Raw genomic sequence first — 15,805 nt, 5'->3', positions numbered from 1 at the left:
TTGTATTTTTTTGTTGGCAAATCTTTGGTTTAGTTGGTTTTTGTTCAAAATTCCTGTCCGAATATCCAATATACGATAACATTCTTCCCTTTCCTGTATTTTCTTCTTTTCCTCACATCCATGAACTTTCTATCTTTTTTCTTTCTTTCCGCATATTGATTTATCCTTTGTTTTGCATTTATTCCACTTTATTTTATTCTGATCTCATTTAGTCCGTGTACGGCTCTCATCGACAGCTTCCGTCGTCGGTGTTCGGACTGACGGGAAGAGGGGAGACGGACCTCGAAGATGGTGTCTCTCGGCGGGGAGGGCGCGTTTCCTCCTGGCTCGACCGTACATTTCAAGACCGCCCTTGGAGCTTCTCTTCAGGCTCAAGTAGTTTGTTTCGATCCCGCGCTCAAGGTACGGCCCTGTTTTTTTTTACTGTGTGATTCTATAATTTTTAAATGAACATTTAATTGTTCCTTTGTCTTTGATTCTACTTCGCCATCAATGTTAAGCTAGTTCGGTGATATTAGATTTAAACAAAAAATTTTAGAAAGCACGGTGGCTTCTGATTAAAAGGGGAGGTTCTACATTTACTGTTTCTTGTTCCGTTACAAGTATAATGGTTATATTTTGCTTCCTCTTCTTCGTTCAAAATAGTGTATATAATAAAAAAAAAGTTGAAGAGAATTCTCCCCATTAGTGTATGATATCGAAAACTAAAGGAATATTTCGCTCACCGTTGTCGCCGAGAATTTGCTCCTTGTCTGAAACGGTGTTTTCGTGATTTTGAGAATTTATTTTATTTAGTAGGATTTTGTTTCTGTTTTCCATTTCCTCTTGCATAAGACTGATATTCATAGTACTTCATTATACTTCGAAGCTTTCTTAGGTTGAAATGTAAATCTAAGCATGTTTTAAGGATATTTTCTATTTTTATGTGTTTTACGACGTTCTCTTTTTCATTAGGAGTGAAATAGAAAAAGAATTTTTTTTTGCTTCAGGTACTTGTAGTACGTGATACATCAAGTGGGAAGGCAACCGTACGTATGTTCAATATAGCTCTCATAAGTGAGGTACGAATCGTTTTCATTTCGATCTTTTACTTAATGCTAGCTTTTACTTTTAAAACATCTTCTACTAGGGTTCTCATTCACTACTTCTTTTTTTAATTTTCTCCTCTCTCTCTCTCTTTTCCTAAATTTGTCTGGGCGCATATTTTCCAAGTTAGGAATTTTATGTCCACTCTCTAAATAAAAAATAAGCGCAGTTCATATACATATGCTTTTTTTTTCTTGGAATTCAGGTTTAATTCCAGATCAGAGAGATTGCGGGTCCTGCTAATGGCGATACGCTTGAAACCATGTTTTCCCCTAGCTCAATGACCAATCAGCAGGTATTCTTGTTACATATCACTCTTCGATCGTTTTCATTTGTATTTTTGCTCTATATACTTTTTATGCTTAATGACTCCGTGAATCATTCTGATTTCTTTTCTTGGTTCTGAGGTTTTTCTGTTCAAATGAAGTATTAGAAGAAATTGTAGTTGGGTGCACTTAACCTCGCGCTTATTTCTGGACGTTCTATCTTACTTTTTTCTCTTAGTAACTTTGGCTTACTTGTTATAGATCCTTTAAGACTAATGATTAGGTCATAGGGCTCGACTAACTTAGTTATTTATTTTAAGAAATAAGCGTGCGACTGGGTGCCTCTGCACCTAACCCAAGAATTGTTGATCATTCTTCCTTACAGTTGCTTACAGTTGCTTGTTCTTACTCGTAAAATCCTCTACCAAATATTATTCTCTTTTGTAAATCCTAGATCTATGTTTCTCCAGCTAACAAGAAGATTCTTCAACTATTTTCTCATTGCTCTTTAAAAAAATAATTCCATTATCTTGTTATCTGCTGTCATTTTGACTGTGATCTATTCAGGTCAACGATAGAAGCGCTATAGCAGAGAATCGTCGTTGCATTGAAGCAATGGAAACCGATGTACCATTGGAGGGTCAGCGGGCATTCATACAACTGCGACGAACTTTAGATGATGTTCGTTGGAAGGGTGAAGACATTTCGGTACTTGAACGTGTTGTTGTCCGACCACCTTACACTCCCGAAAGTGCCGTTGCATTGCAGGTACGTACGTTACAAATTTGATGCATGATATTATCTCTAGCTTGTTTTTTTTTCTCATGGAAGCTATCGTTTAACCTCGACTGTCCTCACTTTCCCGACAATTTGCGATTCTTTCTCATCTATCTTTCACCTATATTTGAAAGTCGTGATCACATAACTTTGTTGAGACCAAATAACTTATCATAATCGTATCCTTTATCAAGTTCTCAAGTGATAGTTTCACGTGAAACTACTTGACAGTGAAAGTTACAACCATCTTTAGCGTTTTTTACGGAACAATGCGATCAAGAATTTACTTCCTGTTATTTGCTTCGAACCTGCTTACTTCCGTTGTACAAAACCACAAATATCTCTGCAAAAGTTACTTCTGCAATCAAATTTCCTTCTTTTTCGATTTCCGTTTCTAATTATTCAACTTCTTGAGCAGTTGTACTTGCGACATCTCCACCTTCACGTTGCTAAATTTTTATCAAAAAGTTAGCTGTTGCGCTTGTTTACAGAAATTATTTAGGACGCCAATTAGCCACAATTCCGACACCATTTTAAATACTTGTAGAGCGGCTGTGCAAAATTTGTTTTGTGGTGCTGCAAAGTTGTGCACAACCACCTTGACGGTTTCTTTCATCTAAAGAAAAATTACTGAAGACCGTTTAATTTCTGGAATTATTCTGGTTGAAGTTTGATGCACTCTGATATTCTATAACACATCCGTATGGTATATTTGTGAACCTTATCGAATGAAATTATTTTAAGGAAGCGGATTCACAGTCTCAGTCCGCTCTAATGCACGTCCGCAAAATCTTGTCTAAGCCGTTTGTGCCCGAGGTGAGGTTGACGCCGTGCTGTGATGCTCCTGAAGGCAATGGAGAAATCTGACCGTCGTCCATGTGGTGTCCTTCACAGGCTTGATTCCGCCCACAGTAGATATTTCTATCTGATCGAATATATCGTTCTTATGCTCTTTTACGTGTACTAAACCTCACTGACTACAGTGTGGTTATGTACACCTTCTATCTCCCTAGTGTTTCTATGTTCAGGATAATGTTCCATGAATATTCAATTAGGTGGTAACTCATAGACATCTTTTAGCTTGAAATAGGCGGTGTGCGTTTGTGTAGACCCCATCACCTTTTCCAGCTCAATTATCGCTCCCCAATTCTCCCTGCCGTCTGGTTTCTGCTCATATCTCGGCTAGGCTGTAACTGAAACTTAACGCATCGACCTTCTAAGAAAGTGTTGTCGTATGTGTTGCAGTCTAACTAGCTATGGTGTGGTGATCCATTCGGTTTATGATGTTCTATTCCCCTTTCTGTATCCACCTCCTGCTCCACTTTCTTCTTCACGTCTTCTGTAAAATTGTTGATGTTAATGTTGTTTAGAGTTGGACGTTCTGACGGTTAGCCATGATCGTCAGAACGAATGTTGCACGATGGCTAATAGGTCTTGATGTTTTTAGGTATTTAATATAATGCTCCCCCAAAATCTTCATTTTCGACATTGAGCACTTACATCACTGGCATTTGCTATGTGATATGGTGCTTGTCCTTCATTATTCAAATATTGTTCTAATAGTGATGATGATTTTGTAGAAGATTTTAGTTTAAATAACGTTCACTATCGTGTCGTTTTGTATGTCAGATGCTGACGGTTCGTTCCGTTTATTACCTTTTTTATTGCTTATTTATTCTTCGTTATTTCACGATGTGATTTGACATTTTTATAGACTTATCTCGTCTTACCAGATAGTAGCTGTTTTAAGTAATCAATAGATTCATTCTCTACAGAACGCCCAAAAGTATGCATGCAGAAATGCACCACGATGGATTTTTGTAGAGTAAAAACCGATCTAAAGAATATATGAGATATTTTTTCTTCCTTTCTTTATCTCAGACTTTCTAAATAAGGTTCACTTCAAGAGATTACGTAGAGAAACCGATTTAGATGTCTTAATACGGGCTTATGCATGTCTGCGCTTTAAAGGGTCATTGAGTTTCGCAATTGGGAATGGTTGAAAGGGAAAAAACGACAAAAAAAAAACAACCAGTACCAAAAAACCAGGATAGTGAAAGATTATTTTTGAACAATTTCCTCACCAATCGTCCAATTGACGATGGTATCGAATTCCTTCTAATTATTTCAGTTGCATCATTTTTATTCCTAATGTCTCGAAGCATATGGACTTGTGGTTAAAGTTTCACTACCCCATTATAACTTTAAAGATAACGCGTGATCACTCGATATGTGCGAGTATTTTGGCTACGCACAGCGTTTGGATCTCTCTCCCAAAGATTGCTCATCTGTTTAAAGTGTCCCGTCAGACCGTACACAATGCTATAAATTGAGGGGCTGTTTTCTCGGCAGACCAAAAACCACCGCTAGTGCAAAATGTCCATGAAACGTACCCACCGTAATCCACCGTTTCGATGAGAATCAGAGGATTACAGTGGGTACGTTATGGTACTGCTGAGCTCAAGATATCAGCTCGATCAAAGGCAGTAGCCAGAAGTAGTCCTCAAGTGTCCCGTAGAATTTCGCGGAGTACCATAACCTGACTCAGGTCAGTGTTTTTTGACTCAAAAAGAGGTTAGAGAAGGTGCTTCAACTAAGTTAGACCACCTTTCTATTCCAGAAGGTGGTCACATAGAGTGATACCCAATTATTATTTATGTAAATAGTACATAAACTGTTGTCCAAAACTCATCTTGTAACGGATGCTGAAAGAGTTATATGGTAGAACCCTCGTCAAAGTAATTATCCGCAATCCTTTATATCATTTTATTAACGCATTTTCAGGTACCTATGACAGATTCCGATGATGACATTCCGCGACTTCCTGCGGATACTTTAGCTATTTTGCAGCAATTCCAAGAAGAGCAGTGCAATATTGCTAATGGCGTTGTGGATGTGATTACGGAGGATTGGCAGGTTTAGAGTGCTTACTTCTTTTGCTCAATAATTATTTAGTGCTGAATTTAATCCCGAGTGTTTTAGCTCAGTCAGTTCTGGTACGCTGCTGAAACTGCACGTCAGCTTTGCCGAGAAGTGGTCCATGCAGCTGGGGGAGAAGGACATATAGGATGCATTTCTTGTCCCACATTAATGCAATACTTCTCTGAAATCGACGTGGGTATGCCTTTTCAAGATACTTTTGTATTGTGCGATTTTTTTAAAATTTCTTTGAATGAAAATTTCTGAAAATTAGCGAGAAACTACCGCACGATTGAGAATTGAACAGTAAATCTCGAACATTAGAAGATTCGCAAAAAAAAGCATAGATTGGAATGAGGACAAACGTGACTGAAACTCAACATATGTTGAGAGCTTGCTTTATTCACTTGAAAAGTCACCTGCTTACACGCTCAAGATACAAAAGTTTTGAATCTCAGTCGCACTCCCGTTCAATTCAACTCATTTCATCTGTGCAGGATGTGGTAATTGTGGGGAAAACTTGGAGAATCTGGCGCGCTCACGCCCCATTGGTCTGGTCAATCATCCCTGAAAAAGGCTAAGAAATAAGATGTTAAGTTGTTTTCATAGTTTTATTCGAACGCTCTACGCTGCGTCGCGAAAAGTCACACGCAACGAGCCAGCTTTACGCATAGGATTTGCTGCGCGGCACGAACGGTGACTGTTATTCGTTGCCGCATGACTCGCTAACAGTTCACGAAATGAAATGAGGTTTTTGGACGACAACAAAAGTGCAAGCACCTCATTCACGTCGTTTGTCACAAAATTCCTCCTATTTGTTCCGGAGATCTTACCTACATCAAATCGAGCGACAAGATGCAGCAGAACTATGAATACGCCTTAAACAGTGAGCACCGAGTTTACGAAAAATGCATCTTTTATCGTCTTCATCGAGCAAGAGACCAAATTACTTAACAGTTCTAATTACGATATCAGACCTCGCCAATTTTTTCCACTCTTCTCTCCTCCTCTCATTGACAATGTTTCTTTTGTAAGACTACTAATTTTGCTCTGCATCAATACAAAGATTAATGCATTTAGGAATACAAAACGGGTAAAGTAACTGTCAGCTTATTGGAATATGATCAACGTTTTGAGAAAAAATTCCCATCCGAATATATACCTTACGACTATCGACATCCACATGCAGTTCCTGAAGAGACTAAAGGTTCGTATATTAGTTTTATTTGCCCTTCTAACTCTTACAAAAGAAGCCAATAAAATTTCAGGAGCTTTTGATGTCATAATCGCTGATCCACCATTTCTTGCTGATGAATGTCTAGTTAAAACAGCACAAACTGTGAGGTTATTAGCGAAGCCAAATGCAAAGGTTATTCTTTGCACAGGAACAATCATGGCGAAAATGGTTAGTTGTAGCTGTGAGTTGGTATGTCTCTCCTCCTTTTTTTTCCGAATTTCTTAACCTTTACTTTCAGGCTGATCGTCTACTAGGACTTCATCGGTTGAAATTTGAACCCCAACACGCTAATAACCTCTCCAACGAGTTCTCATGTTTTGCTAATTACGAAACAAAATATTTGTGACAATTAGCGGCTGGGAGATGTTCCCAAAGATGTATATGATAAGTAGAGAATAATTTAGAAACTTTTATCTTGTTGCGCAGGACTTTTCTTCTTGTTCTTACCTTCTGGAATAGTTCCCTCTTCTGCGCTAAGTCGCACCATCCGGTTATTTCTGCTCAGGATCAGCCAAGAAGCCTGAACTTCTTGCACTTTTCGTTTTCGTTGTTGTCGTTATGTTTAGAGTTCGCCCAATAAAAAATGTTCTGAAAATTCTTTTTCTTCTAACATGGTTTATTCCATGATCATATTTGCTGTGTTCCACATGCATTTTCCTGTTCTCTACTTTTCACCTGATCTTTCATCTCTTCAACTTTTTTCTCAGATGGGCGTTTCTTTTTATTTTCGTCGGACTTTTTAGTACTAGGCTGAATTTTTCTTATTCATTTTATTTTTACTATTACGGCTGGTTGAACTTTAAACTTATTTTCAGTATTTATACTGATGTGAAGAATCAGGACAATCCAAGCAGATTCACTTCTTTTCGGCCAATATTGCCTGTATACCGTGTATACACCCAGTTACCTAAACCTTTTGACCCTTTCCTCATTTAATCTCCCATGGCACCTGCTGGACAGGGTCTAACCTGGTCGGACGTTCTTTGCTGTGTGGTGTGTAGCCAGGTGACGCATTTAGTTCTCAACAGTATTTTGAGGTTTTAATATTTTGGATATGGTCGTGGTTTTACAGCTCTTCGATCATCATCGAGCACCAGTGAATTTAACATGCGGGCATGTAGTGTGTACATGTTGCGTGCCGCAACTTTTTGACAACTCATGTCCAGAGGACCAGGTGAAGCCTCGTTTTTATTTTACTTTGCACTCGTTAACTACTATTACATCTTGCTTTTGTCGCCTCGGATTGCACTTTCACTTATATCATGCGCACATTTAGTGTGAGGCTACCTATCCAGTAGCTAGCTACCCTATAAATGCAGCGCTCTTATCCATTGTCACGGACGACATCGATGAGTATTTGCCAATGTGGAAAGCAGAAAATGTTTCGAAGGTATATCAAACAAAATCTACATTTTCTTTTTTCTTCTTATAGTTTGTATTGCTTTCAGGACGTTTTATCTTCTATAGAAAATGCATTGGTTTCTATGGCCCAGTATTTGCATCGAGCTGAATCGGAAAGAGGTGGTACCGTATTTAGTGAAGTAAGTGTAGTTTAGTTTTAGTTCATTTTGCTGTTTTTTTTTTTTCTTCGAGGAAATTCGTCCTGGCCAAAACGTGTATGAAACCAGTTGAAGTGGGTATAGATGGTAATATACATCTGGTTTAATGAAAAATTGTAACTCTGACCAAATACGTTAAATCGTTTATCCATTTTTCTTGTTGCATCCATGAGGGTATCTCATTATGTCAATGGGCAGTAAAGGTGAATTCAGTGAGAAACATTTGTAAACAAAATGAAATCATGAGTGACATTTCATTTATACCACCAAATGTGTTGTGGAATATTTCTCTAAGATTTTGGAACACTTAGGAGTCATTTCTCTGCCTTCACCTTGTATAATTCTCGAAGTGTACAAGCTAGGCGCTGAGAGGAAAACTGCGATAGATTAATCTTCATAGCTTCGGCAATTTACCAACGATTTCTTCCACAAAATATCTATTTCGGTTTGCAGATTCTGTCGCGCACTATGCAACGAAAGCTAGTTTCCTTGTTGTGCTTTCAAATTGTCGAGGAAGAAGGTCGCTCTCGTGCTTTAAAGACTTCGCGAGCTATTGCTGAACGAATCATGACCGAGGTGAGAGAATGAACATCACTAATTATATCAATTCGTTGTACATTTTTTAATTGTATTTACTGCTTTATTTAATTATACCAGCCTGAACGTCCGGCTAAAGCCGGACTTCATGCTTATTTTGGTCTTCGCTTCGCTCGCCTTCACCGATCAGTAAGAAATAACAGTAGCGACTTTTCTTTTGAAATTAGAATTGTTTTTTTCTACCAACGCTTTCTTCAATTTTTTTACCCGAAAATTTAAGCATAGATGAAAGATTTTATGGTTTTTCCCTAAACGCGTCGGTTCTATATTTGGAGAACAATGGAACTTGATTTAACATCTATGTTTCTCTCAAATCGCCATATTTTCGAAACATTTTCCGAAGTATGAGTTCCCTCCGTTCTCAGCTATTAGCAAAGAACGAATGCTGACACGAAATGAATAATCACTATCGTAGTGATTATTCATTATCATTCATTATATTCATTATTTATTCATTATGAATTTCATTGTCGTAGTGATAAAAATAACGTTCTACGTCAGATCGCGAAAACGTTGGCTGCTATGTATTGTATTTAAGCAGCCGTTCGCACGTGCTTTTCTTTTTTTTGAAGAAAGGATGTTAGCAGCATCAGGAGACATGCTGAGAAATGCGAAGGGACCACAGAAACCTGCGTTACTTACTGCGTTGGGGCTCCCGCGCACCACTTCAACCCCGTTGGACCCGTCCCACCCCATTTTACAGCTATCTGGCTCCGGGGCACGAATTCGACGTCATAGTACTGGTGTCACCCAATTTTACCGCCATGAGGGTCCAGCGCACCAAACCGACGCCATAATATTCCCTCTCTTTTTGGAATTGCTTGACTGAGACACACACACACACACACACACACACACACACACACACACACACACACACACACACACACACACACACACACACACACACACACACACACACACACACACACACACACACACACACACACACACACACACACACACACACACACACACACACACACACACACACACACACACACACACACACACACACACACACACACACACACACACACACACACACACACACACACACACACACACACACACACACACACACACACACACACACACACACACACACACACACACACACACACACACACACACACACACACACACACACACACACACACACACACACACACACACACACACACACACACACACACACACACACACACACACACACACACACACACACACACACACACACACACACACACACACACACACACACACACACACACACACACACACACACACACACACACACACACACACACACACACACACACACACACACACACACACACACACACACACACACACACACACACACACACACACACACACACACACACACACACACACACACACACACACACACACACACACACACACACACACACACACACACACACACACACACACACACACACACACACACACACACACACACACACACACACACACACACACACACACACACACACACACACACACACACACACACACACACACACACACACACACACACACACACACACACACACACACACACACACACACACACACACACACACACACACACACACACACACACACACACACACACACACACACACACACACACACACACACACACACACACACACACACACACACACACACACACACACACACACACACACACACACACACACACACACACACACACACACACACACACACACACACACACACACACACACACACACACACACACACACACACACACACACACACACACACACACATGATATTTATATATTTCAAAGTCAAGTAATTGCAGTTGTTGCTGAGCCAGCAAAATTCTGGTAGTCTCAGTACTCATCTTTGGACTGCTGTTCGTGCTAGAGGTTGCCAGTTTCTCGGGCCAGGTAGTCTTTTTATCTTATCTAGCTCATTTCTACAAAATCCTATGTTATCCTTATAAATTGAAGCGATGCAAGAGGATGTGCTCAAGCTGATTCTTCTCGCTCTTGATAAAGGTGCTTTGATTGCTCGAAAGACTTTAGTTATGTATGTGGTGCAGATGCTCACGGAAGATTATCCTCAGGTCAGTTCGATCTTGCAGTACCTTCTGACTGTAGTTACTCATGTGTCATACTATTTCGTTCTATTTTAGGTATCAAAAACATGTGTTGGTCATGTCGTGCAACTTTTATATCGCGCCTCATGTTTCAATGTGTTGAAACGTGATGGAGAATCGTCATTAATGCAGTTAAAAGACGAATTCCGTACTTATGAATCTTTGCGAAGAGAACATGATGCTCAAATCGTGCAGGTTTGTTTTCATAGCAAGAGATTTTGTATCTTATCTATGTGCAGTTCCCTCCAGAATTTTTGTCCCCTCGTTGTATTAGGGTGAGTAAACAAAAAAAAAAAAACATGGATAGTTGCGCGGCTGATCCTTGGCCGCAAGTATAACTTCATTCTTTCTATTATTACCAGTGCACATGATATTATTTCTGTTCGAGTGAGTGCATTATCTTTCCTCAACAACAACAACAGCTTGTGCTTTGCGAGTAGTTGAGATACATCACTGTCTTGTTATCATTCATCCATCAAAAATGGTTTTTCAACCGACGTTCTGAACCTTTGGCATGTAATGCGAGTATTTTTCTTTTCTGACATGGACACGAATCTTTTTCATTTTAATTTGACTTTTTTCTCCATTCCGTGGTTTTTCAAGTTTCCAAGTTTAGGTCCCTTTTTTCCTTAAGACAGCTTAAACAAGAAAATAACCCGAATTATTGGTTTTTACTGTTTTTTTTCTGTTTTGAATACATTTGGTTTTTATATTTATTTGACTGCTATCTACCACTTCTAGATGGCAGTTGAGTGTGGTCTTCGAATAAGTCCGGATCAGTGGAGTGCCTTGCTGTATGGTGACCAGGCCCATCGTTCACACATGCAGTCTATCATAGGTTGGATTCTTTTTTTGGATTTTCTATTGTGTATCTGTTGAGATTTTCGCTTTCGTTTCCCTAGTAGACTAGAGTAGGATATTATTATTTCGACATAAAGTGTTGAATAGTGTTGAACAATGATCCGTATTCCACCATTTTTTCCCCGTCATAAATCGTTTATGAAGAAAGCGTACAACACAGAATATCCTTTCTTTGATTTCTGAGAAAATGTTCTCGAGTCTTTTATTGGAAAACTGTCAAAACTGCCTCATTATATGAACATTTCATTCTTTTTCAATTCTTTTTTCATTTTATTTACATCGTGTTTGTGTATGTATCTCCCGTGTTCCAGATCGTCTTCAAACGCCTCATTCATATGTGCAAGGAATCGACGAATTGGCGGCTGTTGCCAGCGGGTCAGATCCGAATTCTTCCACTTGCGATTTAGCACAGATGGCACAGTTACTTCGCGTATTTGACACACTTCCAGGACATCATGGTAAATTTCTAATCTCGTTTCTTCTACCGGTTGTAGTAGGTTAAAGTACATAGTTCTATAAACTGTTGCAGAGCGAATAAGTTGGAATCGATTTGCTGATTATATCGATGCGCTTTACAAGCTTATAAAGTCTCACGCTGAGTTTACTTTAAAACGGTGAGATTTTTTCTGTCAGTCACAAAGAAATCGATTTTATTTCCCTTCTCCATTTTGTCCCATAAAATCATTCGTGAGGTGCTGAATATTCTTGAAGAACTTCTACAATTAAGGAATGAACAACGTGCTCGAGACGCCCAACGAGCAGCTGCTTCCCGAAGATCTGCTCATTCGGGAGGCCTTGACAAGGCAAACGCATATAAAACAAAAATGTGCAAGTAGGTCCTACAAATTCAGTCGATCTGAGTTTTCTGAGATTGGTAATTCCCTCTTTTTAAAGGGACATCTCTGCACGACGTCTTTGCCCCCGTGGTGCTCGATGCACTTATGCTCATAGTGCTGAAGAGCTTCGAGACATCACAAGGAGAGATTCTGTTCCTGGAACTTTAGCTCCTCAGGTATTCAAATACTTGTTTCTGTTTTTTTTTTCTTCAAATTAAAATTTGTTTACTAGCGAATTTTTCTTTAATAACAATTCTTTAATTCGCTCCGAACAATATGTTCACTATAGTAATTGAAGCAAATTTTGCTATATACCTTTCATGGAGAGACTTCAACAACGTAATTTTTTTTTCTTCTTCCTTTTTCTTTTGAACAAGTTAATATGGAGGTAGAAATGCATTTTCAGTGCATTTTGCATACTAGATTTTTTTTTCCTGAAATCACCATTGATTTATAATCTAGTCCAAATCTTTGCGTCAGTGTTTCAATGGTCAAAAATAATTTTTCAAAAATTGTGATTGTCCCAACAAACTTAAGTTAAGCTAAATTAATAAGAGTGAAATGAAAATAAATTGAGATTAGTTGATGTATTTTCTTCAGCCATCCAACAATGGACCATTTGTGCCGATGGCTCAACGAGTTATGGTTGCCGTACCTCCTCCTACCTTTTCTCAGAATGGAGGCAAGTTTTGATTTTGAATTTCGAACACCTTTTTTGGATAATATGTCGGTTAGTCACAAATTTTTGCTTCTACACAGTACTATTCGAGACTGCTCCCAGGGTATCACAACGAAAATCATCTTACTTCGGTTCCACCCCCTCCACCAGCTCCTGCGCATCCTCCAATGGTTCCCATAGTCCAGGTGCCTGTCGTCATGCCTTCACCAACCCATCATGGTATGCCATCGGCTCCACCAACTCCTGCTAATCCACAGGTGGTCATGGTACGTACGTCTAAGAGTTTACAAGTGCTTTTGCTTCCACCTTGTGGTGTGTGAAATATTTTAGACATTGATTTTACACTCTGAAGATTTTGGTGTTAGTAGCGCAATTTTAAGAATTTTCATGAAGGAATAAGTTCTAAGAAAAAGTAATGATTTACGAGAAATTCTGCGCGATTCTCAAGTGAACCTGTGACAGTCGAAGCTACAAACCTTAAAATCTACATCCCGTTAAGCTGCCACCGGGAATGCCACCAAGAGGAATGATAATGAACAATCATTCTCGTCATCCACAGTCCTCAAGTGCGTTGCACCCAACAGCACCACCACCTGCCTCGCTCTGGAGCAGTCATCCTCCTCCTCCACGTGCCACTGTACTCATGCCACACCTGAATTCACCACCAAGCCATCCACAGGCTCAGTTCTGGGTGCATCCGTGAGTTTTTTTTTAATCAGTGGTTGAATATGCGACATACATGAAAGAGACAATTTTCTAGGCCTCCAGCATTATATGCCTTTGATCCGCCCTCCGATAATGGATTCGTGTGGTCTGGTGCTCACAGGCCAGATTTAGGCGTACCTCCACCTCCTTTGCATTCTTCTCGTCCGTGTGACCAAGCTCCGGATACTGAACAGTTGATGATGAAGAGGAATGAAATAATAAAGTGAGTAGGAGTTTAGGTTATCAGAGAGTTTTGTTTTATTTATATGTTTTATCTGCAGTCGCCTTGCTCCTCTTACTTTGCTGGACGAAGATGATTTTGAAGACGGTGGAGTTGGACACGTATCCTACACAGTTGCGTCGTCTGTATTGGACGATAGGTACTTATTCTCTTAGTCTTTATAAATTCGTCATGATTTAAAGTATATGATATTTAAAGTATAGTGTAGCTAAATGTTTGTGTTTTCTGACAATCTGGGCATTTTTAACTACATGGGGCGATATCTGTAAGTATCACATGCAGTGATATACTTAGTGCTCAGCAGTTTCATAGCACCCTAAGGAGAGAAAAAAGAAAAAACTGTTGGGGAAGCAATTTGATTTAAGATATGCATAAAGAGCACTTTTTCGGTTCGCTTCAGAACAGCGACCACAACAGTCTCCGAAGATTACTCCATAGAAATCAATTAGTATTTCCTTCCGAGCACCGTTTTCAGAGGGGAGCTTCATCCAGTGGCACTAGTCGTCGGCCCACCAGCACTCGAACTTCCACCAATTCCACCTGCAAATTTGACAACTGTGCCATTATCTGCTGCAGCTGCTGAAGGAACTATGTAAGTTAAATAGCATGTGGTTCGGATTTCGAATCCTCGTCACTAATCTAATAAACCGTAAGGGCTCAACGAACGGGCACAACTTAGCTGACAGTTACATGATTCATTAAAACTGATGTTGTTTCAGAACCGTTATCGGGGATATCGCCTTAGCTACTGGTCAACGTCCGAGAGCACCAAGTCTTCCCGTGGTTCAGCTGACCAGTGTCGTGACTGCTTGTCCTGCAACTATTTTGGCCACTGAAGGCGCACCGTCTGCAACTGTGCAAGCAGACTGCGCCACAATGCAAGTAAAGGATGCAATTAGTCAACCGCTACCCACGCCTGCTATTCAAAGGAGCCAAGGTGGACGTTTTCTTGCATGAGATGGCAGTTGAACTTCTTTTTATTCGTAAATCTTTTCCTTTTTCAGTGGTAGCTCCAATGCAGATGTGTGCGATGCCTATGACGTTTGATGCTGGAGTAATGGGAGAGAGGATTGGTAGCGTCATTAGACCGGTAACGTTGGCTGATCCACAGGACATGGTTTCAAATAGCTTAGATAAGATTGTAGACGTGAAGGAGAGGCTCAACGAGGCGGAAGGTAACTGTAACTTCTCTCTTTGTACTTAGATGTATAGTCGTTTTGGATGTTTTGAAGTGGTTCGAAACTGTTCAAAGAAGTCGGCCACTGGCCTGCTACTTTGAAAAGCCTAGTATGAACAGAAGAACTAAAAGCAGAGTTTTTTTTTTTCAACGAGTTACAATACTCAAATATTTGGCCTCATATTGATATTGGTGCAGCAGATTTGTCCCTAAAATTTATCCATTGCTCTAGAAGCTAAATCCTCGACAGCAGTAAGCCAACAGCTCCTTGTGGAATTGCGAATTGCCGAAAGAGAAATGGATCTTCTTGATCCTCGTACACAGGTGACTGCAATGTTCTCACTAGGCTCCCTTCTATAACTATTGATCCATTCAGGCCTCCTGCTTGTTACGTGAACTGCGTCAAGTTGACAGACAAATTGAACAAATTGAGGCAGCTCGTCCTGTAGAGAATTGCTGAGCGCTTCTACTAGTTTAGCTCTATTCTATTTCTTTTCCTTACTCAAATTGGAGTTGACGTGATTAATTAGAGAAAGTGATTTTTGTGCAATTGTAATGATTGTTTCACGTTTTCACTCACAATCCCAAATTCAGGAAATTTAATCATTATTGTTTAATTATATGTGCTTATGAAGTGCGCAAGATGTTTTAAACGCTTCTATACCTAAAGAGTTTTTTTTCTTTTTTGGGACATGTTACTCTAGAGT

General features: G+C 39.7%; 2 protein-coding genes across 2 annotated transcripts; both read left to right on the top strand.

Annotated features, from left to right (window-relative positions):
* Window positions 1-288: 288 nt before the first annotated feature.
* Window positions 289-6,631, top strand: RB195_008847 (uncharacterized protein; the record flags this gene model as incomplete). The annotated part of the gene is made up of 10 exons (XM_064195545.1): window positions 289-402; window positions 990-1,061; window positions 1,304-1,381; window positions 1,920-2,120; window positions 2,874-2,945; window positions 4,914-5,045; window positions 5,112-5,243; window positions 6,129-6,255; window positions 6,317-6,453; window positions 6,524-6,631. The coding sequence occupies 10 exons, from the start codon at window positions 289-291 to the stop codon at window positions 6,629-6,631; spliced, it is 1,173 nt and encodes a 390-aa protein (XP_064046690.1).
* Window positions 6,632-7,227: 596 nt separating this feature from the next.
* Window positions 7,228-15,558, top strand: RB195_008846 (uncharacterized protein; the record flags this gene model as incomplete). The annotated part of the gene is made up of 23 exons (XM_064195544.1): window positions 7,228-7,290; window positions 7,358-7,459; window positions 7,562-7,675; window positions 7,734-7,826; window positions 8,298-8,420; window positions 10,300-10,387; window positions 10,451-10,566; window positions 10,636-10,794; window positions 11,341-11,437; window positions 11,772-11,918; window positions 11,990-12,074; window positions 12,188-12,292; window positions 12,355-12,472; window positions 12,897-12,978; window positions 13,078-13,241; window positions 13,475-13,674; window positions 13,736-13,903; window positions 13,962-14,060; window positions 14,397-14,513; window positions 14,641-14,858; window positions 14,926-15,096; window positions 15,331-15,422; window positions 15,475-15,558. 23 exons carry the CDS (start codon window positions 7,228-7,230, stop codon window positions 15,556-15,558), a joined length of 2,805 nt encoding a protein of 934 aa, XP_064046689.1.
* Window positions 15,559-15,805: the final 247 nt, after the last annotated feature.

The sequence above is a fragment of the Necator americanus genome, chromosome III, assembly GCF_031761385.1.
Source record: "Necator americanus strain Aroian chromosome III, whole genome shotgun sequence".
Taxonomy (NCBI): domain Eukaryota; kingdom Metazoa; phylum Nematoda; class Chromadorea; order Rhabditida; family Ancylostomatidae; genus Necator; species Necator americanus.
The sequence above is the reverse complement of the archived record's forward strand: the minus strand, read 5'-3'. Positions and strand labels throughout refer to the sequence as shown.